Source organism: Otolemur garnettii, unplaced genomic scaffold, assembly GCF_000181295.1.
Source record: "Otolemur garnettii isolate 467f Iridium unplaced genomic scaffold, OtoGar3 scaffold00044, whole genome shotgun sequence".
Taxonomy (NCBI): Eukaryota; Metazoa; Chordata; class Mammalia; order Primates; family Galagidae; genus Otolemur; species Otolemur garnettii.
Genome location: NW_003852439.1, coordinates 5,200,169 through 5,225,873, shown reverse-complemented (window position 1 = coordinate 5,225,873; position 25,705 = coordinate 5,200,169). Strand labels below are relative to the sequence as shown.

The window sequence follows — 25,705 nt, the reverse complement described above, 5'->3', positions numbered from 1 at the left end:
AATGAAGGGATAGGTGGATGGATAGATGGGCAGATGAACAGATGGGTAGATAGATGGATAGGTGAGTAAATGGTTAGGAAGCAAAATAAATGAGTGGATGAAAGAATGAGTGATGGGTGGATGGATGGTTGGATGAAAGGATGGGTAGAGGGATAGATAGATGAGTGTAGTGGATAGGTGAGTGATGAATGAAAGATTCTGCAGGAATAAGTGGCAAATGCATCATTACCTGTTCTTTCGTCTGAGCTTTCTGTACCACATCCCGCCCAACTTTGATACGTGGGGTCAGAATGGCTCTGGTGAAATCAGTCACATTAATTCCCATGAGGTGGCAAACTTTCTGAGCAGCTGAATGGAGGAAAGAAGCATCTTAAGTGGATCACAAAAGAGATGGCTTGGCAAGGAAAGCACATTAAGTGGGATATTTGCTACCTGTGTTTACACTGACTTCTCCTGGAGAAATGGAACCCTATGTTAGTGAACATAGCATGAAAGAGTTCCCAAAGCTGCCATCATTCATGACTTCCCCACAATGTTTTACTCAGAGGCAATGATAGAGGTGGGCTTGTATGACCCTTAGGAGATTAAGGTCAGATGGTTCTAGGTTCATGTCTTTGCCCCCTTCCCAATTCCAAGTCATACGACTTTGGACAAGTTAATTAGCCTCTTATAGTCTTGCGTTTCTCAGCTTTCAAAAGGATCAGTTCTTGGGCTGGGCAGGCTGGTTCATGCCTGCAAACTTAACACTTTGGGAGGCCAAGGCAGGAGGATTTCTTCAGGCCAGGAGCTCAAGACCAGCCTGGGCAACACAGTGAGACCCTGTCTCTAAAAAAAAAAAAAAAACAAACAAAAATTAACTGAGTGTGGTGACATACGCCTATAATCTCAGATTCTCGTGAAGTAAAGGAGTGAAGTCCTGCAAGGGGATCACTTGAGCCCAGGAGTTTGATGTTGTTGCACTCTACCCTGGGCTACAGAATAAAAAGAGTGAAACCCTGCCTCAAAAAACAAGCCAAAAAAGGGTTAACTCTTGGGTTCTTGTTGGGTTGTCAATAGGATTAAATTAGGTAAGGTATGCAAAGTTCTGACACACAGCAACTATTCAATAAATATTTGTTCTACTATTCTAGGATATGTGTTACAACATTGACTGTAGCAGCAAAATATTGGCAACAACCTACATGTCCATTAATATGGAAATGGATGAAAACATTGCGGCCTCTTCACAAGATAGAATACCAAATGCAGTTAAAGAAATGATCTCTTTCTCTCTAGACCAGAGGCTCTCAACTGGGGATGACTTTGCCCCGAGGGGACATATGGCAATGGTTGGAGACATTTTTGATCGCCACACTAGGAAGGGATCCTAATCTTGGGAAATTCTAAGCAATGGTGAATAGTGAGTGAAAAAAAGCAAGTTGCAGAATGATGCCTATAATGGGACATGATTTATGTAAACCAAAAAAGCACTCACAAAACAACAGTATATACTGTTCAGATTCGTGTGTGTGTGAAAGTGTAAAGCAGACTGGAAAGGTATGTGATAAAGTAAGATCGTGGCTGATGGAGATGCAGGTACAGCCAGGGGCGGGGAACCAGTGGAGAGAACAAGGGAGCATCCATGCTGTCTATGCTGGTTTATTTCATGTTAGAGTAGTGGTTCCCTGTTTGACATCAGAGACCGGTTTCATGGAGGATAATTTTTCCACAGTTCCTTCCCTCTCTTTCCATAGGGGAGAGAGGAAGGAACATTAGAATCTCATTAGGAGCACACCACCTAGATCCCTTGCATGTGGTTTACAGTATGGTTCATGCTCCTATGAGAATCTAATGCCAATGTTGTAACACATATCCTAGAATAGCAGAACAAATATTTATTGAATAGTTGCTGTGTGTCAGGACTTTGCATACCTTACCTCATCTAATCCTATTGACAATCCACAGGGAGCGGCTGTAAACACAGATGAAGCATCACTCCCTTGCCTGCTGCTCACCTCCTACTGTGTTGCCTTGCTCCTAACTGGCCACAGACCGGTACTGGTCTGCAGCCCTGGGGTTGGGGACCACAGCATTAGAGACGAAGAAGTACTATGATATATTCACAAATGTCTACTGTGGATAGTGGGCGTGTGGATTGTTATGTTATTGTGTATGTTTCTGCATTTCAAAACTTTTCCTCGAAAAGCCACTAGTTGCTTCCTAAACTCAAGGACTAGTGTCACTTGAGAGTTTGCACACACAAGGAAGGACGTAGACAGAGTGATTTTGGGATTCCCCACCCTCCACCCTCATCTCTTGACCCAGGTGCCTTTTCATTTCTCTCTCTCTGAAGAGCTGGCAAGTGGGAAATCTGAATTTTTCCTCTCAGCTTAACCACCAGAATAGTGGTAGTCTTGCTGTAATCTTCTGAAAACATAAAATACTGCTTATGTGTAAGTAGGGTCATCAGATTTAAAGAGAAAAAAAATACAGAATGTCCAGTTAAATCTGAATTTCCAATAACCGAGAACATTTTTGCATAATTATGTTCCAAATATGACATGGAAGACAGCACTCATAAAAAGATGTCTGGTTGTTCGTCTGAAATCCAAATTTAACTAGATATCTTGCATTTTATTTGGCACCCCCATAAATTTTAGGAAAATGTGAGGGCTGTTTCCCCAACAAAAGACTTGTTTCCTTCTGTATACCAGTCCCTAGCAAATAGCAGGTTTTCAAGATGCATTTCTTTAACAATAAAAAAAAAAAAAAGAGTGGAGGGTTTTAGAAGAGAGACTCTCTTAGAATCCTGTCTAACCTAAAACTATTAAAAATTTGCCCCCCTACATCCTGATTCAAAGACTTTCCACATAGGATCTTGAGCAGTGAAAAGTTTAGAAAAAGCAGTGATAATAGCCTAGTCCAGCTATTGTCATTTCCAGACACTCTCACCCAGAAAGATATCTAACAACTAAATGTGATCCCCACTCCCCTAAAGTAATCAGTAATTAGGAAAATGTAGCAAGTACCTGTGTTATCAGGCATGGATGCCTGGTCTGTGTTTCTTTCCTTCTTGAAGACAATATTTCCAAGCTGTAGGACGGATGACACCACCTTCAATACAGCTGAGATGAGAAAGAAGAGAACAGACACAGATGTCAACCCCAAGGTGCTCTGGAGGATTAGAGTCTAAGAGTCATTGGGGACCCAAAGCCAGCCCACCTCTTTCCTCTGAAGAGGCTCAGTTCTGAGCCCCTGAGTCCAGGAGAGAGTTAAACTTCCTAACTCCTTGCTAATGGGGGAAAACCTGCTAGGGGGAACTGAATGTTTTCAGATCGTTGCTAAAAACCCTGGCACAGTAGAATACCACGGAGCAGGGACTGCCAAACAAGAGCCCATGGACCAAACCTGGCTTGCTGCCTGCTATTATAAATAAAGCTTTATTGGAACACAGCTGCATGTGATCATTTACATATTGTCTATAGTTGTTGGCACGCTACAATGGCAGAGTTAAACAGTTGCAATAGAGATCATATGGCCCACAAAGGCTAAAATATTCACTATCTGGCCTTTTACAGAAAACATTTGTCAACCCCTGCAACAGAGCAATGAGAATGAATGGCCTACAACTACAAAAAACAAAACTGACATATCTCACAAGTACTCAAGGAAAGATGCCAGAACATACTGTATAAGCCTCTTTACAGAAAGTTCAAGAACAGGCAAAACTATGTTATTAGAAGTCAGGATAGTGGTTATCCTTAACTAGGGGAAACTTCTAGGGCAGTGGTTCTCAACCTGTGGGTCACGACCCCTTTGTAACAATGAAAATACATCCTGCATATCAGATATTTACATTACAATTCAAAAACAGTACCAAATTACAGTTATGACGTAGCAGTGAAAATAATTTTATGGTTAGGGGTCACCACAACATGAGGAGCTGTATTAAAGGGTCGCAGCTTTAGGAAAGGTTGAGAACCACTGTTCTGGGGGATTGCTGGTGGTGTTCTCCTCCTTAAAATGGATGCTAGTTACAAAGGTAGGCACAATTCATAAAAATGCATTACCCTGTACACTTACTGCATACACAGTTTTATACATGGACATCTTATGTCAATAAAAAAACCCTGTGCTTCTTAACATACTCTGCTGGGTGTACAAGATGCTCATGTTAGGATGAAGGTGGAAATTTGTTCCTAAGTATCTCCAGACAAAAACATTGTGCTCTCAGAATACATGGGACCCTTCTAACTCCATACTCTACCTGCATTACTGTTAAAATGATTTCTGTGTCTGAAATCCTCGCAAGACCATGAATTTCTGGAGAATGATTTTGAATTCCCAAAACCAAATCCAGGGGCCAGACACACATGGGGAGGAGGGAGGAAGGAAAAGAGGTATGATGATGGGTGGAAGGACAGATGGAGGAGGCATGATGATAGATGGTAGAAGGATAGAATGAATAAATGGATGGAGGGATGAAAGCTTGGATGGATGGAGGGATGGATGGAGGATAAATGGATGGATGGATGGATGAATAGATGGACAGATGAATAGATGGGTGGATGGATGAATGGATGGGTGGATGGATGAATGAATAGATGGGTGGGTGGGTGGATGGATGGATGGATGGATAGGTGGATAAGTGGAGAATGGATAACTGATTAATGCAGATGCTTGGCTTAGCTCAATTTAGGTACTGTCACAATTTTGGCTTGGAAGAAAACATGTTCCAGGAACAAACCTTGGAGATCCTAGCCTTCTCCAGTTGCTCAGGCTAAACCTGGGGTTATGAGGCCCTTTGCAATAGCTACCCTCACACTAAGGATCCCTGGCCTAGCTCAGCAGAGAAAGACCCAGCTTCTGACCACTCACACATCCACTCCCACCCTGATTACAGAAACCCTTCCCTTGATGATAAACAAAGCTGCTATTGGTAAGACATTGCTAAGACAGTTTCTTAACCTCTATGAAAGGGGCTCTGTAAACCATCAAGAGCTGTACTCATGGTTTTTAAAGTACATTCTAAACTAGCCTCTGCTGAAATGGCTGCAAAGCCCAAGTGAACAGACGAAGTTAGAGTTTCTCCATCTTGGCATTATTAAAATTGAGGGCCAGATAATTCTCTGTTGTTGGGGGCCGTCCTGGGCATCATCCTAGGATGTTTAGCGGCATCCTTGGTTTCTAACCACTAGATGTCAGTGATGTTTTCTCCAGAGCTGTGATAACCCACGCCATCCCCAGATATCGCTAAATGTCTCCTGCAGGGTTGGGAAGGGACTCACTCCTGGTCTATATGCACCAAGCTGACTGATGGGAACTGTGGGGACCCAAGGGTGCCATAGCCCCCTCCACCCCCCGGAGTCAGGGGGCAGCAGCTACTCCATCAATGTCACAGAGGAAATAAGTATTGCCAGAAGTTTGGATTTTTCCAGAGATGGTGGAAACTCAAAATTTTATGTGAAATTAACCCATGTTTAAATGTTGGGAGTGAATCAAAAATATTTTTTGAAGGCTATTGTGGCCAAATAATCTCTTCTGTGGACTTATGAGCCATTAGTTTGTCCTTTCTGAGGAGTTAACATGATCACAGGAATGACAAAAGGATGCCACCACTCCTAGGCCATAAGAGATGAACCAACAGAAGGAGCTGGCGGACAGTAAAGTGGAGAGCTGTAAAGGGACACACGGACATCAAGAGTGCTGCCGGCAGGAAGTCCTGTATGGTGGTGGGAAGCAGGCACCCCACAGCTAGACACTCCTGGGTTCAAATCCCAGCTTCACTTTGCCAAGCCTCAGTTTCCCTATCTGTAAAATGGAGATGCAGTATCTACTTCATAAAGTTCATGTCAGGAGGGAGGATGAAAGCAAGAGGCTGGCCCAGTTGTGGGTAAATAGTAGTAGCTCCCTATAGGGTGTTGAATGGTGGCCCCAGAAGATATGTCCACCTGTATGTGGCCTTAAATGGAGGTAAGAGGTCTTTGCAGATATTATCAGGTAAAGGATCTCAAGATCAGATCATCTTGAATTAAACTGGTGGGCCCTAAATTCCAGGGCAAGTGCCCTTATGACAGATAGAAGATACACAGAGTGGAAGGTCATGTGGAGGAGGAGGCAGAGGCCAAAGTCCAAGAGAGGTGAGGACAGCAGGAGCTTCGGCAGCCAGGACAGAGGTCAGGAACAGATCCTTCCCCCCACCTTGGAGACCCCAGCAGGAACCAACCTTGCCAACACTTTAATTTCAGACACTCTGTTCCTATCTCCAGAAATGGGAGAGAATAAATTCCTATTGTCTTACGACACCAAGTTTGCAGTAATTTATTACAGTGGCCTTGGAGAACTAACACACCTCCCTTATTAGGGAGGAAGAGGAAACAGGGTTACCAATAGGAGGCGTATTTGCCCCCAGGGGTACACAGGCTGGATGATACTAGGGGGCATGTGAAACACTATTTTTCATGTTAATAGTTATATATTTATTCTTATTTATTAGAAATAGTATAACTAGCACATACAAGATTAATGATTTTATAGAAATTATTGTTTAGGACAAAGCCCAGTGTGGATAGGGCAGTGGAAATCTACCCTACACATAAAAATATTCAATCAATGCTAACAGAGATGAAAACTGGAAGTGGCATCAATTGTGAAGGACTGAAGTCTGAAATACGGATCTAGACAACCTGGGCAAGGCTTTGACTGCCCTGGGCTGGAGCTGCAGGACCTCATCCCAGGTCTCTTTTTAGCAGCTGTGTGACCTCTTGTCAGCTATTAGCCTCTCTGGGCCTTTGTTTTGCCAGCTGAAGCTGGCCAAAAACAAAAAAACAAACAAAAAACAACTACCACATAGGCTTGTCATGAGCATTAGATAACACAGCATCTGAACATGGTCAGAGCTCGCTGGACATCAGCTGCTATTATGCCATTGTCATCATTCAAATCCCCTACTGTGTGACTTGGGGTTCCAGTCTATTTCCCTTGCTGAGATACAGGAAAAGGGGAGGGGGTGGCTGAATTGACAGTCTCCGAGGTCCCTTTTGGTGGCTCTCTCCTGGATGTTGATGAGAAGCAGAACCCAATGGGGCAGGGGAAAATCCCTGCCTCTCCTGATTACTTGGAGCCTCAGGAAGCTCCAGCCTGGGGCCTGACTCACCCACCACCTTCTCTTTGAGCCCCAGGGCGGAGGGCTTGGGAGTACGTTTGGACTGATGACCAGGGCTGGTGTCCGTACCCGTCTAAGTCCATTCTGTAAGCGTTGGTCATCTGCACATGCTGTCCTCTTGATGCTTTCTCTACCTGTTTACGCTCTTCTCCATATTTACTTAACTTTATTTTAAACTCATTTACTTCCCCTTTCTTAAATTTATTTGAAAGGGAAACTTTATCTTAAGTGATAAATCAGCTTCGTTTGCCATAAATAGATGACAACTATTAATATAAATACAAGGAAAACAAATACTATCCAATTCTAGCTAGATGCTTGGTTCTGCCCAAGGTTTTGGGCCAAGTCCACTCTCGTTGGTTAAAAGAGAGATTAACAAGTGTTAAATAATCTGTGTAGAATACACTCGGCTTCCTCTAGCCTCTGATATGGATTATTTAAAGGATTTTAAAATCTTTAAATAATCTCCCTTCTCATAGACAAAAGGAGAAGCTTAGGAGTCCACGAGACCCAAGAGCGAGTCCCAGCTCTGTCAGCAACCCACTGTGTATCCTTGGGTAAGCTCCTTTGCTTCCCCAGGCCTCAGTTTCCTCATCTGCAAAGTGGGGATAACAACAGCGACTTTATAAGGTTGCTGTGATATTAAGTAATGCATATGAAGCACTTAGCATATTGCCTGTCACTTTTTTTTTGAGACAGAGTCTTACTTTTTACCCTCAGTAGAATGCTGTGACATCATAGCTCACAGCAACTTCAGACTCTTGGACTCAAGAGATCTTCTTGCCTCAGCCTCCCAGGTAGCTGGGACTATAGGCACCCACCACAAGGCCTGGCTATTTTTAGAGACAGGGTCTCACGCTTGTCCCTCAATGTGTGCATTTTACATACGGAATAAACATTTCTACCCAAGTCAAAGTCTTTCTAAAACATAATCTAAACAGCCCCATTGTTTTCTTTCACATGCATAGACAATAAATCCTTGATCAATCAACATTTTAGTTTGTTCCAGTTATTATTTAAATAAAACTCTACTGACCATCCTAGTATGCTAAAGGGAGGAAATAAAAAAACCTGGCTAATGCCTGGCACATGGCAAGGACTTAATTATTATTTGTTATTGGGTTTTCTTTTCTTTTCTTTTTTTTGAGACAGAGTCTCACTTTATCACCCTCCGTAGAGTGCTACGGCATCATAGTTCACAGCAACCTCAAACTCCTGGGCTCAAGTCATTCTCTTGCCCCAGCCTCCCAAGTAGCTGGCACTACAGGGGCCCTCCACAACACCCAGCTAATTTTAGAGATGGGGTCTCGCTCTTACTCAGGCTGGTCTCAAACCAGTGAGCTCAGGCCCACCTCGGCTTCCCAGAGTGCTAGAATTACAGGTGCAATTACCACGCCCAGCTTTGTGGAGTTTTTTCTTTTCTTTTTTTTTTTTTTTGAGACAGAGCCTCAAGCTGTCCCCCTGGGTAGAGTGCCGTGGCATTACAGCTCACAGCAACCTCCAACTCCTGGGCTCAAGCGAGTCTCCTGCCTCCGCCTCCCAAGTAGCTGGGACCACAGGCACCCGCCACAACGCCCGGCTATTTTTTGGTTGTAGCCATCATTGTTGTTTGGCGGGTCTGGGCTAGGGATTCGAACTTGCCACCTTAGGTGTACGTGGCTGGCGCCTTAGCCGGTTGAGCTATAGGCGCCAAGCTGTGGAGTTTTTTCTTAAGCGAGATTAGAAGAAAAACTGATCCCCAGCCCAAATAAAATGAATCATTCTTGGAGAGTCTGTGTCCCTCAGATAGGGAGGCTTTTAGTACTGGATTCTCATGTGGGACCCTGGGCAAATCCCACGAGCACTCTGGATCCTTCTTTTTTTGGATCCTGAGTTGGATCTCTGGTGGACCTGTCCTTCCCTCTATGCTGCATTTCGGCAAACTTAGTGCTATTCCGGGGCTCCAAAGGGGACTGGGCATGGGAAGGAAGGAAAATTTTCCACAATCTTGACCCAGTGCTCCCAAAAGAGATTAACCTTCAACACTGGGGGACGTCTAACCCAGAAAGAAAAGTGTTTCTTGAAGCACAGTATTGAGACCAAGAATGCAATCTCCTTTGAGCTGTCCTGTTCTCAAGATGAAGTGTGTTTCTTGGCCATTGATCGAATGATATTAATCAATACTAGTCTATCACCAGAGCTGTCTTTCCAGGAAAAGCAAACCCACCACCTCAATCACTCCCAATCACTCTCCCCCCGTGCACATTGTCCTGCTGAGATGACATCTCTACCACTAGCTCCAAGAATTCATTCTTAGAGCCCATAACTAAACCATTTGGCACTTTCCACCACTCTGGCTATAATGAGCAGCTCAGGAATGTGCACATCAACCCAGGCCACTTGATCGGAGTCGATGAGGCCCTACTCAGGGATTCCAGCAGTGAATCTCCTCTGCTCTTTGGATGAAACTCCAAAGACTACAAGGGCTGGAACCAGCCAGGTTGCTGTCAAGAAACTCATCCTATGTAGAGACAATGTGGTTGAGAGATAGAGGACAGGAAATCAGGTTCTAGGGAAAATTTTTGAGCCCATAGATCCCACTGTACCTGAAACCCACATCCCTGAACTACTCAGCAATATGGGGGAATCATTTTCCTACGAGGTGGGGAGTTTAGAGAGCAAGTATCTGTCCTGACCAGAAGAGAGTCCCTAATTAATTCTGGGTCTCTTTTCCAACCCCAGACTCGGTGTGAAGGCTTACATATTTGTTCCTCTTCATTGAAGCCCATGATTCCCATGGCTTCCAACGTTTCCTGGAACATCTCATCGTCCTGGGCAGCCGGGATGGGTACAAATCCATTGGAGAGGAACGTGTAGTTGTTGAAGCCTTCCAAAAGCAAGTCACCTAGAAAGAAAGGAAGAGGGGAAAGGCATTAAGAAGACACACTTCTACTTTTAACATGAGATGAGAATCTGGTTGAAGATCTGGCCCATCGTCATTTCTTTTCTTTCTCAACACCTTCCTCCTGCATCATGACGGCCTCATCAAGCATCTCTGGTCTCACACAGTGGTGCAGGTTGTACACTGCTCCAGGGTGCCTGGCAGTTGAAATCCAGCCCTGACACAGGATTGTATCTACCCAGTGGAAGGGGTGTCTTTATCTTAGTTGTCTGTAAGCACTCTACCTTAAGGAAAAAAAACTATCCTAACATTTATTTATTTATTTATTTATTTTTTGAGACAGAGCCTCAAGCTGTCACCCTGGGTAGAGTGCTATGGCATCACAGCTCACAGCAACCTCCAACTCCTGGGCTTAAGTGAGTCTCCTGCCTCTGCCTCCCAAGTAGATGGGACCATAGGTGCTTGCCACAACACTGGCTATTTTTTTTTTTTTTTTGGTTGCAGCCATCATTGTTGTTTGGCGGGCCTGGGCTGCATTGGAACCCACCACCTTAGGTGTATGTGGCTGGCACCTTAGCCACTTGAGCCACAGGTGCTGAGCCTGTCCTAACATTTAGATCAATCTTCATCCATTTATTAAATGTTTATCAAAGTCATACATGCACATGACTTTTAAAAATCATCTACTATTAAAAGTTTATAATAAGAAATCCCATTTCCTTGTTGCATCCCTTCTCCAATTCTACCTCACTCTGTAATACCTACTTTTTATCTCTTTAAGCTGTTTCTTCTGGTAGTGACCACTGTCTCTCTATATAATTGGCTTGCTATATATGCTAGGATGTACACTATAACGTGTATACCATTATATATTTTACACTAGGCTGTCTCTGAATGTCAAATTCAGATATTGTCTATGTTGGCTTCTGCTACGCTATCTGCTTTAGCTATCTTACACCACCATCCCTTTCTAATTGAATCAATAGATAATATCAGGGGTTGGCAAATATGGCCCACTGTTGGTTTTGTAAATAAAGCTTTATTGAAACATCGTCTCTCTCATATCTTTGTTTATTTTCTATGGCTGCTTTCTCATTATAACAACAAAGATGAAGAATGGGAACAGAAACCATTTGGTCCTCAAAGTCTACATGTTTACTATCTTTAGCAAAAACATTTGCCACGTCCTTGATTGTATCGTTGCCTCTGTTAGATACTGCTCTCTATAAAGTCATATTCCATGGTTGCATTTCCTCCGTTGTTGCTCAGTCCTCTTTCTCCACCCAAACTTATAATTGCTTTTCTTTCTCTTGAACAATTTGCTTTTATCATACCATCCAACACATCAAGTATCTTCTTGCAGACCTATTTTTAATTAGACTGGATTTAATTATACTTTTGGAGAGATGTCAGTGAGATACTTTTATTTTTAAATGAAGGTCTTTTATGGGTCAAGGCACTTGGAAGCTGATTGATAAACTTGACCTTAAGTTGACCCAAGATACCAGTTAATTTAAGCTTTTGGATTAACTCAAGTGCCTGATTAAAGTCACAGGGATTTGGGTCTTTGCCAAGACTTCATTATCCAGAGTATGGATAAATTTATGAATATTTGATTCTTTCTAAAACCCTAATCTCTTTCTAGTTCTATCAGTAAGAACACAAATGAACTCCCAGGAATTTTTGTTGTGAGCCTTATACTTGCCCAATTTCTAGAAGACTAGAGGCAGAGCACAAAACTAGAACCCACATCACCAAACAACCAAACTGTCATCATTGGTGCCAAACAGAGGAATGAGAATGTAAACATTTTGTGGGATTGCCACCCCCCGGTGCCCCTCACTGTAACTGCTAATTCACCATATTTGCTGGTATCCATTCAACGTCCTCCTCCTACTTTAATCCAAAACTACACCACCTTATATCCTGCGCTCCAGAAGGCCAAGCACTGAGGAGATTTAAACAATGGATAATGCCGGTGGTAAGAGGTGTGTGTCCAGTTTCAGTCTTCTACATGTGGCTAACCAGTTCTCCCAGCACCATTTATTAAAAAGGGGTTCTTTGCCCCCATTGATGTAAATTTAAGACATGAAACAATCAAAACCCTAGAAGAGAGTGTGGAGCAAATGCTTGAAGATAATGGCCTGGGGAAAAACTTTATGAGGCAGACCCCCTCTGGCATTTGCAGCAATACCAAAAATAAATAAGTGGGATTTGATCAAGCTAAAACGCTTCTGCATGGGCAGTGCCTGTGACTCAGTGGTTAGGGCGCCAGCCCCATATACCGAGGATGGTGGGTTCAAACCCGGCCCCGGCCAAACTGCAACAAAAAATAGCTGGGCATGTGGTGGGCACCTGTAGTCACAGCTACTCAGGAGGCTGAGGCAAGAAAATTGCCTAAACCCAGGAATTGGAGGTTGCTATGAGCTGTGATGCCACAGCACGCTACTGAGGGCGATAAAGTGAGACTGTCTCAAAAAAAAAAGATTCTGCACAGCTAAGAATACCACAACTAAAGCAAACAGACAGCCTTCAGAATAGGAGCTTTTTACATGTTACAAATCTGACAAAGGTCTGATAACTGGAATCTACAGAGAACTCAAATTAATCTACAAGAAAAGAAAAACAACCCCATTTATAAGTGGGCAAGTAACTTGAACAGAAACTTCTCTGAAGACCACAGACAAATGTTCAATAAACATACAAAAAAGTGCTCTTTGCCCCTAATCATCAGAGAATTGCAAATCAAACCCACTCTGAGACATCATCTAACTCCAGTGAGATTATCCCTACCACAAAATCCCAAATCTGCAGATGCTGGTGTGAATGTAGTGAGAAGGGAACAATTTTGCACTGCTGGTGGGATTGCAAACTAATACAAGCATTTTAGAAAGATGTATGGAGAATTCCTAAAGAACTAAAAGCCAACTTCCCATTTGATCCCACAATTCCATTATTAGGTATCTGCCCAGAAGAACAAAAATCATTTTGCCACAAAGACATTTGCACCAGAATGTTTATTGTAGCTCAATTCATAATTGTCAAGTTGTAGGAACAACCTAAATGACCATCATCCCTTGAATGGATCAACAAAGTGTGGCAAATGTATACCATGGTGCACTATACAGCCATAAGAAGATTGTTACAGGTAAAGGTTAAAGATTTTATATCTTTTATCTTTACCTGGATGGAGTTGAAACACATTCTTCTTAGTAAAGTATCTCAAGAATGGGGGAAATCCAATGTACTCAATACTAATATGAAATCTCTATATAAACAATTACACATCCACACAAACTATAAAACACAAATACAGTCTGACAAAGTTGAGGGAAGAAGAGGGAGAGGGGTGGGAGAGGGGAGAAGGGAGGTGGGGAGGATGATTGGAGGAAGGAGGGAGGGCAAGAGGTGGGTTCTTAACTAATGTGCATAATGTGAGGGTGTTCAGCAGCCCCCAAATGAAGGGCTCAACTACAACTTAAACTTTACCTTGGAAGTGAGAACAATGTAACCTAAAAATTTGTACCCTCATATTAATTAAAAAAAAAAAAAAAAAAAAAAACTATGGATAATGCCACCTCTGGTGGTGGAGGACTGCACTACACCCCATCATCGCAAAGATGTGAGCTCACACATTCTTTTGGTAAATTTTTGAACCCTACGTCACAAAACTGATGGGAAGCAAAGTCTGTATTGTTTCCATAAAATTTTAGACTTAAACTTATTTTTTTTTTTGAGACAGAGCCTCAAGCTGTCCGCCTGGGTAGAGTGCCGTGGCATTACAGCTCACAGCAACCTCCAACTCCTGGGCTCAAGCGAGTCTCCTGCCTCAGCCTCCCAAGTAGCTGGGACCACAGGCGCCCGCCACAACGCCTGGCTATATTTTGGTTGCAGCCGTCGTTGTTGTTTTGGCGGGTCCAGGCTGGGGATTCGAACCCGCCAACTTAGGTGTACGAGGCTGGCGCCTTAGCTGGTTGAGCTATAGGCGCCGAGCCTAGACTTAAACTTATTACAAAAATGTAGATTTTATGGTATACCTATAGTCGCTAATACATTCCTTTCTTCAGCTATGTGATCTGTATATTCTTCTAAGAGTTAATAGATTACTGTATACCCAGAACTCAAAATTTCCCTCTGGAATGTGGTTCATGTATATAGCATACTATATGTGAAGCATAAAATATTTTTCTGACAACAGAGGTTGGCAAACTTCACACACTGCCTGTTTCTGTAAATCGAGTATAATTGCAATAACAGCTATATTCCTTGGTTACGTTATCCTCTGTGGCTGCTTTTACATCACAATGTCAGAGCTGAATAGCTGTGACAGAAACCATGTGGCCTGCAAAGCCAAAAAAAAAAAAAAAAAAAAGATTTACTGTCTGCTCTCTTAAAGAAAAAGTTTGTTGACCCCTGTCCAACAAAGGCTACTTCAAAGTCACTTTTGAAACATGTAGTGAAATGTGCTTAGTTCCACTGCTCCTTCAAATTCAAAATCAGAACGCATCTCATATACTTGTAAGTTTTATAAATTGGCTAAGAAGGCAACTGTGTTCCCCTCCCTTCCATGAAGGCAGAGATTGTGTCTAATTGGACTTGATGTCCTCCGATCTAATTGGACATAATTACTTAATGCTCTACTGTCTAACTGGAACTGATGTCTACTATGTCACACGGTAGGTGCTTGGTAAATGAGACTGACTCAACAAAAGCCACATTCACTCACTGGAAGGAGAGGAGCAACTGGATGTCAACCACCCAAAGCCATAGTTCTTTCTCTTGGCAGGATCTGAGACTCAGTTTTAATAGCTAATCACATATCCCTGGATCCTGATGAAAGTGAAGGCTGAATACCCAATCCGGTATCATTGCTAATCACTTACTTTTCATCTTCTCCTTGGCTCCGGCAATCAGATAATAAAAGATGTGGAATGTCCTCTCGTCTCTGGCTTGACGAATCGCCCGTGATTTTTCTAGCAGATCTGGTTGGGGGGGGGGAATTAAGGATCCTGGGGATTCTGCAAGTGCTCTCCTCAAAGGAACCTAACCCTCCTCCTCCATCCCTGTTCCACCTGGGAGAAGTGTCCAGGACCTGGAAGAGGCTTCTTAAAGAATTCTGAGGTGTCTTGAAGCTGGGGCAGGCAGTAATCAATGTGTAATTCTTATGACTAACCTTCCAGTTCTGACTCTAGGATTGGTGATGTCTAATTGTGACCATGCTCCTTGTGGACAAATGGGACCATTGAGTGCTGCCTGCAGACTCCAGGCTCAAAAAGGAGGGAGGGGGGCAGAGCGAAAAGGAAGAGCATAGAAAGGCCCCAGTATGATGCACCATCGTAGGCGGCACAGCCATGTGCTGATGCTCCCCAAGAATCAGCACCAGCTCCTCTTCTGTAAAATGCACTGCCCTTAGACATTACAGGGTTAAGATGACATCCTCTGTGATCTACATATTCTTATTAAATCTATAATTTATCCCTGTGCTAAGTGCATATGCACTCTCTCAATTAAATCAGAAAAACCATTCTAGGAAGTCCAGATATTATCTGCATTTCAATACAGGGAAACTGAGGCTTGGAGCACTGAAGTCATTTCTCAGGGCCACATAGGAAGTGGTAAGGCCTTCCTCCCTGCCCTCTGCTCCAGTAGGGGGTGTCTCATGGGACTGAGGGGAAGGAGGCTGTAAACATGCCCCATCAGTTAATTTAAGGAGAGCTGTTCTGCGTGAGTGGGTGACAGGAGGGCAGCAGGGAGGTGGGCTGTTATATGGGGTAGATTTATTTCCTCAGCAGTGAACATGATGGTGTAGGATAGAGGGGTAGGCCAAGGTGCGCCCAGCTGGGTTGGCAGATCTTGTGCTCTTTAGACCTAAAACTTCCCAGCAGTGCTTGGCTCCCCTAACTCTCTCTTAACCTGGAAAGTGGTGCTTTTTATCCTTGCCCTTGGTGCACTCAGAATCACTGGGGGGGCTTGTTCAAGCCCAAATTGCTGGATTCCACCCTCAGAGCTTCTGATTCAGCAGGTCTGGGGAGAGCCTGAGATATGCATTCCTAATGAGCCCCCAGGGCAGGCTGCTGCTGCTGCTGTCTGGGGAATACATGTTGGGGTTCAAATCAGAATCCACATGTGTGAAACAACTCTATCACAATGCTTGCTATTAAGAGAAGACAACCGTAAGGAAGTTGTTTTTCTTCTTCTTTCTGGAAGGAACCCAAGACACTGGAGAGAGAGGGGCACTTTTGTGTCTCTCTTGGGCCCTTCCAGCTCTGGGCATATGAGACGGGGACTCTGTGTGGCCCAGGTTCAAAGGATACAGGTCTCAATGTTGGCTCCCACAATGTAACCGGTGACATCGAAGTTGATGCGGATGAATTTGCCCTGCCAAAGGAGAACATGGTTCATGGTCTGCTGCCCAGCCTCAGCCCACAACCCCATGGTGCAGGCGAGTAGGGACAGAGATGTCAAGGCACACTCAGCAGGAAGAAAACTATCTTGCAACACTCAGAGCCTCACGGGTCAGCTTGTTAGAGAGAACCAACGTCTGCTGAGCTGAACTGATCCCAGGCCTGACAGTGACACAAGAACTTATAAAGTACTTTCACAGATCAATTTCATTTGTCTCTTGCAAAGACTCTAGCCCAGCATAGTTATCCACATTTTAAAGGTGGGAAAACTAAGGCAGGGAGAGAACGAGTGACTTGTCTAACACAACATTGCTCTAAGAAGTAGAGCGGAACATAAGTTTCTCCATATTCAGGGGCTAGAGGGCTCCTGCCCCAGCCCCTGCTCTGCCCCTGAACACATGGTAGCACCACCTTCCAATTGTGAGTTAAACCTCCTCTGTGGGGTCAGGTGAGATTCCAAGTGGCTCCAGTGAGCCTTGCTGTCCAAGCTGGCCCTGGGAGGATGTCCTGTAGGCAGGATTAGGCTACACCCTGGCCCTAGAGCTTAGCAGATTCCTCCACTTAGAGAGGATGGCCCAATCTATCTGCCCCAGCTGCACCATAAAACCAAGAGCAGAGCCCAGTCCTGCATCCATTGGCATTGACCCTTTTCCTACTTTCTCAACAGATAACAAAGGATCACATCCTTTTTTCTCCCCACCATGACATATATGGTGGGAAATGGTTATCTGTATGGACACAATCCCCTAGGCTTGCTCAGGCCTTGACAAAAAAATCCCAACTTTCTCTGTCAGGAAACAAGACAGTAGGATGATTTGAGACAACCATCATTTGGGACAGCCTGCTGGTCATGAGCAAGACACCAGTGCCATCCCTCTTTCTTCCCTAAGCAGCCAGAGGTACCAGGTCTGTAGGGGTTTATCTTGAATTTGCTCTCATTGATGGTGTACTAGAGACTTTGCACTGGACCACAATACCCAAATGCAGCACTTCTCAGTGAAGGCTGCACATCTGCTCTGGGGACTTTGAAAATCTGTGGGAGTGACCATTTGGCTTATCACATAATGGCAGGGGCTACTGGTCTTAGCTGGCAGGGGCGAAGATGCTTCCGGTGTCCTACAATAACCGAGAGCTCTGGACACAAAGCATTGTCTGCCTGCCTTATGACTTTCAAATGTCCCTCCTGACATCCATAGAGGCAATTAGCTGTGTGCAATTAGCTGAACCTAGGACCTAACCCAGTTTTATTTAAAAGCACACACAAAATTTTTCTGTTAATGTTCTAGTATAAGAATGTCACTTCCATATAACTCTAGAGAGTTTTCTTTAGTTTGGAGCTTTGCTGAGAGTTAGTCAGCATTCTGGAAAGTCCTAGCCTAACAACGTCACTCCCCAAAGGGCCCCCCCTTCCCCCTGTGTTTGTAGCTGTTACAGTCACAGTGATTCTGGGTATGGATGTAAGTGTCTGACTCTTTTCTTGTGTCTTCTGGTGCTGCCTGACCTGAGCACTGATACGTCGAAATGCACATTTTTGAAATGAATTGTGTTATTTTATTTCTTCTTCATATTATAGTTAGGGCATTATGGTGATTTGTATTAATCTGATATGTATAGGAGGTGATATTATCTGCCACTCTAATTTTAGGCAAGAAAAAGAAGCATTACCTATTGTTTATTATAAAAATGGGCCTCAGGGATCACAAAGTTGGTTGGGGAACCACTGTGTGAACACACTTAGCAGAGCAGCTCTGGATCAGCAGAGCAGAGGTTTCTGCAAAGAATTTTCCATAGGGCTCCATCCCAGGGAGCAGCAGCTCACAGGGGCACCCACAAACCAGCAGATGCCCCCCACAACTGGAAAGCAGAGTCTGTCTTTCCTCAATCTTTCCTCAGTAAAATATCTTTTTGACTGTCCTTTGGAGGTCTCTGCTTTTATACAATAAAAACAATTTTTGCCTACATGTCATCAACCACCCACTCTTAGACTTCTCTTATCTGATAGGCTCCAACAAAAAAGGGGGGCCCTTGGAGCCTGGGGAAGTGTGTGTGGGAGGTGACACCTCCTGTCTCATTGCCTGTCAGCTCCCCAACTAGACCACAGGCCTCCTGAGGCTGGAACCACGTGTGAATTGCTCACTACAATCCTGTGAGCTTAGCTCAGTGTCAGGTATGCAGTAGGTGCTTAATAAAAATGAACTCAGCAAATGGGAAAAATACAAAAAGAGTGGTAGATATAAAAATGCCTACCAGAATGATTGTATACAGTAGGTGCTTAATAAATGTTTGTTGGAGGATGTACTTATCTGGCATATAGCTGGTGTTCAATGTATGCTTTGCAGCATAAAATGAATGAGTATTGGATGTAAGTATCTAGCACATCCTAGGTGCTCAGTAAATATTTCACTGAAGAATGAATGAATGAACTAACGATGGAATGAAAGGCAGGAGTAAGACTAAGGTCAAGAAAGGATGGAAGCTATGCCGCAAATGCTGTTGTGATACACACATCTATCCCTTCAGACTCAGACACCCCCTGCGCCCATGTGCACTGCCGTCCCAGGCAGAAGATGACACCAGGGGATCTGAACCTTTTCAGGAGAAACCACGTGGCTTTGCTACTTACAAATCGTGAGGAGTTGTCATTCTTGACTGTTTTGGCATTTCCAAAAGCCTCCAGGATTGGGTTTGCTTGTAGCAGCTGTTTTTCCAGCTCTCCCTAAAATTCATGTACATCTAGTTATTGGAGAAAGCAACTCAGGTATTGAAAGTTCTGCCTTAAATGGATGTTGTCATAAAATTCTGCCCTTAACCCACAGGTGCTCTCTTGTCGCTACCTTCTCTTACTTAGACCTCGAGGCTAATGTCCAGGCTTACTTAAGGATTTCAACCAAGAAACAACTGGCTGACGGCTAGGACAACTGCTCTTTATCCACGTCCATCTGGTCATCTCTGCAATGTCATTGCCACTTAAAAGAACTGCATTGCACCATGCCAGGGATGTCATTTGCATCATGGGGAACAGTGCCCCACAGTGCACAGTGCCCCTGCTGTACATGGCAGTCCCATGACTGCTCAAGTTTAACAAGCAGCCTCCTTCAAGTTAAATCACTGTAGTCCCTCTTCTGATTGTTTTAGTGCAAATTTTAAAAGTTACAATTTTTCCTTTCTCAGACTGGTTTTCTGAAGTCTCCTATAGAAGAGAAATAAGGAATGCACATAACCCACCGGGAATCCTTTTAATTGATTGCAGAACAAAGCTTCAAAGCACGTTGCCTGAGCTCCATTCATCAGGTTAAGGGCAGCTGAGACTGTACACAGCCCACCGGCCCCCTCTGCACAAATGCGGTCACGTGATTAATCGTGGCAGGAAAGGGCCAATGAGGTAAGTCAAGCTGGGAAAGCGAATGAGCTGCTCTCTGCCTATAGCCCTGACATGTGGCGGCTGCAGACTGTCCCCAAGGCCTCCTCTGGGGAGCACTGGCTTCTGCGAGTTTTGACTTTGTTCTCTTTCCTCCCCTGCCTTTCTTTTTTCCCAGGTAGCAGGGCTGGACTAGACAGAAGCAGGGACAGTGTCTAGAGGGCAAAGGGTGGGCACGGCTTTCCCCCTGCTCCTCCGTACGCCAGAAGGGCATTCAGAGGAGCTGGTCTAAAGGGTCCAAACAGGAAGCTACTGTTTCTGTTTTTATTTATTCACAGGCCCTCTTCCTTTGTAGCTCCCAGAGAAAAATGAACCAAAAGCTTCACCCACATGAAAATCTCAGCCACAAGTGGAATTGCCCCAGTAGAGACAAGGGGGCAATGGAAATATACAGTGAGAGCCAGGGGCTATCCTTGGCTAGTAGGAAGACTAGAGAAATTACTTCCACTAACACAAACTTGGGGTCCCCATTTCCCTGGGAAAAAAGGCTCCCCCTCTAGAATGGCTCTTCTGGCAGATGGGATTGAAAGAGCCTCTCAAAAGAGGCTTGAACACGGGGATCTGGTCCAAACTCCTCATTTTATGGATAAAACTTTAGCCCAGAGAAGTAAAGTAACCTGGCCAAAGTCACACAGGCACAGATCCCAAATAAGAACCCTGATTCTAGGCTGGGCATGGTGGCTCACACCTGTAATCTCAGCACTCTGGGAGGCTGAGGCAGGAGGATCACCTGAGTTCAGGAGTTTAAGACCAGCCTGAGCAAGAGTGAGATCCTGTCTCTACTAAAAATAGAAAAACTAGCCAGGCATGGTGGTACAGAGCTGTAGTCTCAGCTACTCAGGAGGCTGAGGCAGGAGAATTTCTTGAGCCTGAAAGTTTGAGGTTGCTGTGAGCTATGATGCCACAGCACTCAACCCAAGGGGAGGAAGTGAGACTTTGTCTCAGAAAAAAAAAGAACCCTGATTGTCTTCCGATTGACAACACTGCTATCCAGGGTCTGACTAGGATGGATTGAGTGTGATCTCTTTAGGAGCTGTGGAAGATCCCTGAGGGCTTCTTCCAGGCTAGGACCCATGGGCCAGCCCCTCAAGCTCTGCATTAGAGAGAAGTCTGCAGAGGTCCGAGCGGGGCCAGTTCGTGTGTTGCGTAGCTGGGGCCTTACCGCGCCACCAAAGCTAGTGCATCACGAGCCCCAAGACTGTTTCGGGGCCTCAGGTCAGGCAATCAGCATGCAGAAGACAGATGGCACTGCACACACATGCACGAGGACACACACCGGTGCACTGGGGACACAGCAAGGGGAAGAAATTCAGGGATGGTGACAGGGAGAGACATGGGAGGCATGCCACAGCCATGCCATCAGCTGTCAATCAAGCCAAGGAAGCCTTGGGGCCTGACAGTCCTAATACACTCAACCAGACAGGACAGATGTCTCCAGGTTGCTTGTAGTTGAGAGTACCGGTGGTGGGTGCGTTGGTGGGAAAGGTGAAGGGATTCACTCTGAACTGAGGACATCCCTTCCAGGTTGGAGCACAACCCCAGGGATCCCAATAGGAGTCCTGCGGGTGGCGAACGCATCCCCACGCACCGCCTGGCACCTGACACCCGCAGGACAGTATTTCAGTGTTTGCCGATCTGGGTTGTGGAACTCAGAGGCCTACCCTGATCTACTATCAGCTACCAGTCTCAGTGGGTGCAACAGGAACATGCAGATCTAAATACACTCTGTGCCTCCCGTACACACCAGGAAAACACTCCCAGTTACTCACGTAGGCAAAAGATGGGCCTTGCTGCAGTTGAACAATACAGTATAAAACAAATGTCAGTGTCATTTCAATCACATGTACTTCAAGGTCTGGACAGATAGATAGGGCTCCACTCCCACCCCCAGACAGCTTGGGTCCCCCAAGATAACAAGGACAGCAGCTCCTCTGCCTTGTGTTTCCTTTGCCTCCCTCCCTGTCTGAGATGGGCTCCTTAAGGTGGTATCCAAGGAGATAGTGTCTGAGATGTGTTTGCATACGCAGGCAAAAAGCATCAGACACACAGTAGGACTTTGATAAAGATTAGTCACTATGTATGATCTCCTATTTTTACTATTTAGGGAAAGGGAAGACAGTGGAAAGTCATATTTTCACTGTCAGACAAATTTTGGGGTCATCGTTCCCATACTCTGTGCCCAGAAACCAACTTGCTAGGGTCAGGTCTGAGCTGCTGAACCTTAGGTGTCCAGCACTTGTTTCAGGAAGGAAGGATCCTCCCTAAGCTGTGACCAACACCAACCCCACATCTCCCAGGGCCTCCGGACAAGCCAGCCACCACAGCTGCCCCCAGAGTCACCTCTGAGGGTGTAAGGCAAGATGGGGAAGGGCAGGAACCAGAGACAACCTGCGATGTGGTCAGACCTCCATGCTACCTACCATCTTCCTGACCCCAAACTTCTGGGCAGAGGCACTGGCCAGTCCTGGCGGCCCCTGGCTTGCCCCCTCCTTTGGGACAGATGAGGCAGGTCTGAGGCAGAAGAGGAGGAAGGGGGCCCTTCTCTCGGATGACTCAGAAACCTGCTCTTCTTTTTCTTCCAAGCCCTTAATCAGGCTATGTCATCATTTGTTTATTTATGGGATTATTTGCTGACTCCCTCCGCCTCCCCTTTTCCTCTGGTCTGGAAGCTCAGAGAATAGAGTGACAGCATCTCTTGGACTCATCACTGGACCCCAGCCCTGTAGGGGTCCAATCCATAGTCACTGAATAGTGTCAGACCAAAGCCCATAAGCTGAGTGATACAAACACCCCCACCCCCTGGGGATGGGGATGCATGGAGGAACGGGCAAAGCCAGGGGCACCTCAACCCTAGGGAGTGTCCAGAGATCCAGCGAAAGGAATAATTCTCAATCAGGAGCAACTGCTCTGCCCAAGGGGACATCTGACAATGTCTGCAGATATTTTTGGTTGTCATAACTGGAGGAGAGGGGGCTATAAGCACCTAGTAGGCGAGGACGAGAGATGTTGCTGAACATCTTAGAAACATAGGATGGCCACTACAACACAGAATTATCCGGCCCAAAGGGACAATCGTACCACTACCGAGAAGCTCTGATGTGAAGCAAGATCTCACTGTGGAGGGGAGAGAACTTGTTTCCACTTCACAAAACAGGAGGCTTCTGGCTGAGTCAAAGAATTACCTAGACCCTAAACAAGCCTGCTTGCATGGGAAAATGATCTCTCCCATGAGTCGCCAGGGAGGGGCAGTCAGACAGCGTTCTGTTTGTACCTCAATCAGACCACGAGCCAGAGGCCCATCCGCTAAGTCATGGCCACTGATGGGGGCCTGCCACTCACCGTGATGCTTGTGTCTTTCTTGCCCTTGTGGGAAGAGGCCACCACAGCCAGGTACTGGATGACTTTCTTGGTGTTTTCTGTTTTCCCAGCTCCGGACTCGCCTCTGAAAGACACAGGAACAGTGATCCATTGGAAATAACTTATGCAGGTGGTCTTACGCACAGTTATCTTTTCACAGCTCCATGAGCTGGTGGGACGATAATCATCACCGCTGCCACTTCCCAAATGGGGAAACTGAGGCTCCCAGAGCAAAAGTAACTTGGCTAAAGTCATACCTCTAGTATTGGGCTGTGCTGGGCCTAAAATTCAGGTCCAATGCTCAATGTACTCCTCCAAGAAGATGTAAGAAAGGATTCAAATAAAAAGGTGAAAAAGATACGGGGTACGGTGGCTCACACTTATAATCTCAGGACTCTGGGAGGCCAAGGTGGGAACCTTGCTTGAGACCAGGAGTTTGAGATCAGCCTGTGCAAGAGTGAGATGCATCTCTACTAAAAATAGGAAAACTAGTTGGGCTCAGTGGTGGTGCCTGTAATCCTAGCTACTTGGGAGGCTGAGGCAAGAGGACTGCTTGAGCCCAGGAGTATGAGGCTGCTGTGAGCTGTGATGAGGCCACTGGACTCAAGCCTGGGCAACAGAGTAAGACCTGGTCTCCAAAAACAAAACAAAACAAAAACAAGAATGAAAAAGGAAACTTGAGTTTTCTTATGAAGGTCTAGACTTAGGTTTAATAGAAATTGTCTACTCTTAAGACATCATTAGCATTGTTATAAATGGAAAGACCAGGCAAGACACAACCTTCCAGAGAGGATTAAATTACTTTCCAGAGTTCCAGAACCAAAGGTCAAAGTTTCAGAAACTCCCTTTGTAGAAGGAAAGAAAAAAAGAACTGGTTATCCCAGTAGCAACTGAGCAGATATAATCCTTTCATCTTCTGCAGAATCCCACTCTTGAGTATCACATGGCTGGCTAATGATGTCAGCCAACTATCAAAGGATAAACCTGGTTGGAATAATTCACGATAAACTGTGAGTGTGTAGCAGCCCGTATAGCCTATGGCTAGGAGGAGTGAGAGTCATAGGAAATACCTGTAATGGAACACCTTGGGGAAAAGGGCATGGAGAGAGATTTAGCTCTCCCAACTAGCATGAGAGAGCTCTCGAGATGAGAGCATTGGTGAATGGGCAGTCTCTACACCTGTGGTGGTGAGAGGCACATGCTCAGCCTTCTATTAGGCTGGAGGAGCAGGCAGTCAAAAGGCATGCGCATTCTATCATGGACACGCTTACTCTGACTCTGTCTCCTCTTCTGCCTGCAGAACGCCAGCATGGCGTCTCTCTGCTGGACATTACCAAGCTCTGCTAAAGACTAAGATCTATCTGTTCTAAGAAGACTGCTTTACTCTCTCTGAGACTCTCTCTCTCCAGCTAAAGTAGATAGACCTCAAGCACCTAAGAGAAACTGTTCCTGAGCAAGGTAGCTTAGCGGTCGGCATCCAGAACCTACCTAAGCCGGGCCAGACCTGGCCAGTCCCAGGCCTTGACAAGTGGTGTCAGAAGCAGATCCTGACATGAGTGGATGATAGGCTTCAGAGAGTAGAGCATTGTTTGTCTTATCAAAACAGTATATACATCTAGGATTTGAGGGGTAGATGGGTAGATTCTTTTTTTAAACCCAAATGACCTTGAGCTAGCTGCTTTTCTTGGCCAACAGCACTCATCATGGTGGGATTGTTTCCCTCAAGGGTTGCAGACACTGTCTCTGGCTCCCAATGCTCCTGGTTAACGAGAAGGACCAGCCCTCAACCTAGACTCCCCTCCTTCCTCATCCTCTCCTCTTGTTTTTGTTTTGTCTTGCTTTTTGTTTTTTCTTTCTTTACCTAGACTCTCATTTTCTGAGTTCACTTAATATTCTAAAATATAAGAGAGGTTTTTTTTTTTTTAAGTCTGGAAAAGAATTTGTCCACCGAGGTCGGCTCAAGGTTGTCTGTGCTGAACCAGTGCCACCAATGCTAGAGCGCTCTCTGCTCTTCTTCCTAATTAGGAAATAAAGAAATTAATTTTCTCTGCCAGAGTCCCATTAATAACTTTGCTCATGGCTTAAAAAAAAAAAATGAAAAGAAAAAAGAAAGAAAGAAACATGTGCCCTGGATTGCTTGGGCCCAACCCCACAGGTCATACTGTCTAGAAATTGAATGTCTGGGGGCCAGAAATGATGAAACGTCTCACCCCAGCTGTTCCCTGCTTCTTGATGGCCTTTATTCTCAAAGGCCACATTATTTCATGGGGCCTCAGAGGCAGCTTGTGAAACAGGAACCATGGAAGCATTATCCTCATTTCCCTGAAAGGGAAAATTAAAGCCCAAAGAAAAAAAATTTTTTTTAAATTTTAAAGAGGCTCAGCACCTGTAGCACAGTAGTTACGGTGCCAGCCACATAGACCAAGGCTGGCAGGTTCAAACCAGCTGGGGCTAAACAACAATGACAACTGCAATAAAAAACAGCTGGGCATTGTGGCAGG

General features: G+C 45.0%; 1 protein-coding gene across 3 annotated transcripts in view; it reads right to left on the bottom strand.

Annotated features, from left to right (window-relative positions):
* Positions 1 to 25,705, bottom strand: part of MYH11 (myosin heavy chain 11) — a 117,667-nt gene that overhangs the window by 39,144 nt on the left and 52,818 nt on the right. For all 3 annotated transcript variants that reach the window (XM_012805743.2, XM_012805742.2, XM_012805741.2), the window contains 7 exons: positions 23,187 to 23,289; positions 19,053 to 19,145; positions 16,340 to 16,403; positions 14,909 to 15,007; positions 9,885 to 10,028; positions 3,009 to 3,104; positions 230 to 348 (listed from right to left, as the gene is read on the bottom strand). In XM_012805743.2, the coding sequence (XP_012661197.1) occupies positions 230 to 348; positions 3,009 to 3,104; positions 9,885 to 10,028; positions 14,909 to 15,007; positions 16,340 to 16,403; positions 19,053 to 19,145; positions 23,187 to 23,289 (718 nt within the window). The remainder of the gene's footprint in view (positions 1 to 229; positions 349 to 3,008; positions 3,105 to 9,884; positions 10,029 to 14,908; positions 15,008 to 16,339; positions 16,404 to 19,052; positions 19,146 to 23,186; positions 23,290 to 25,705) is intronic.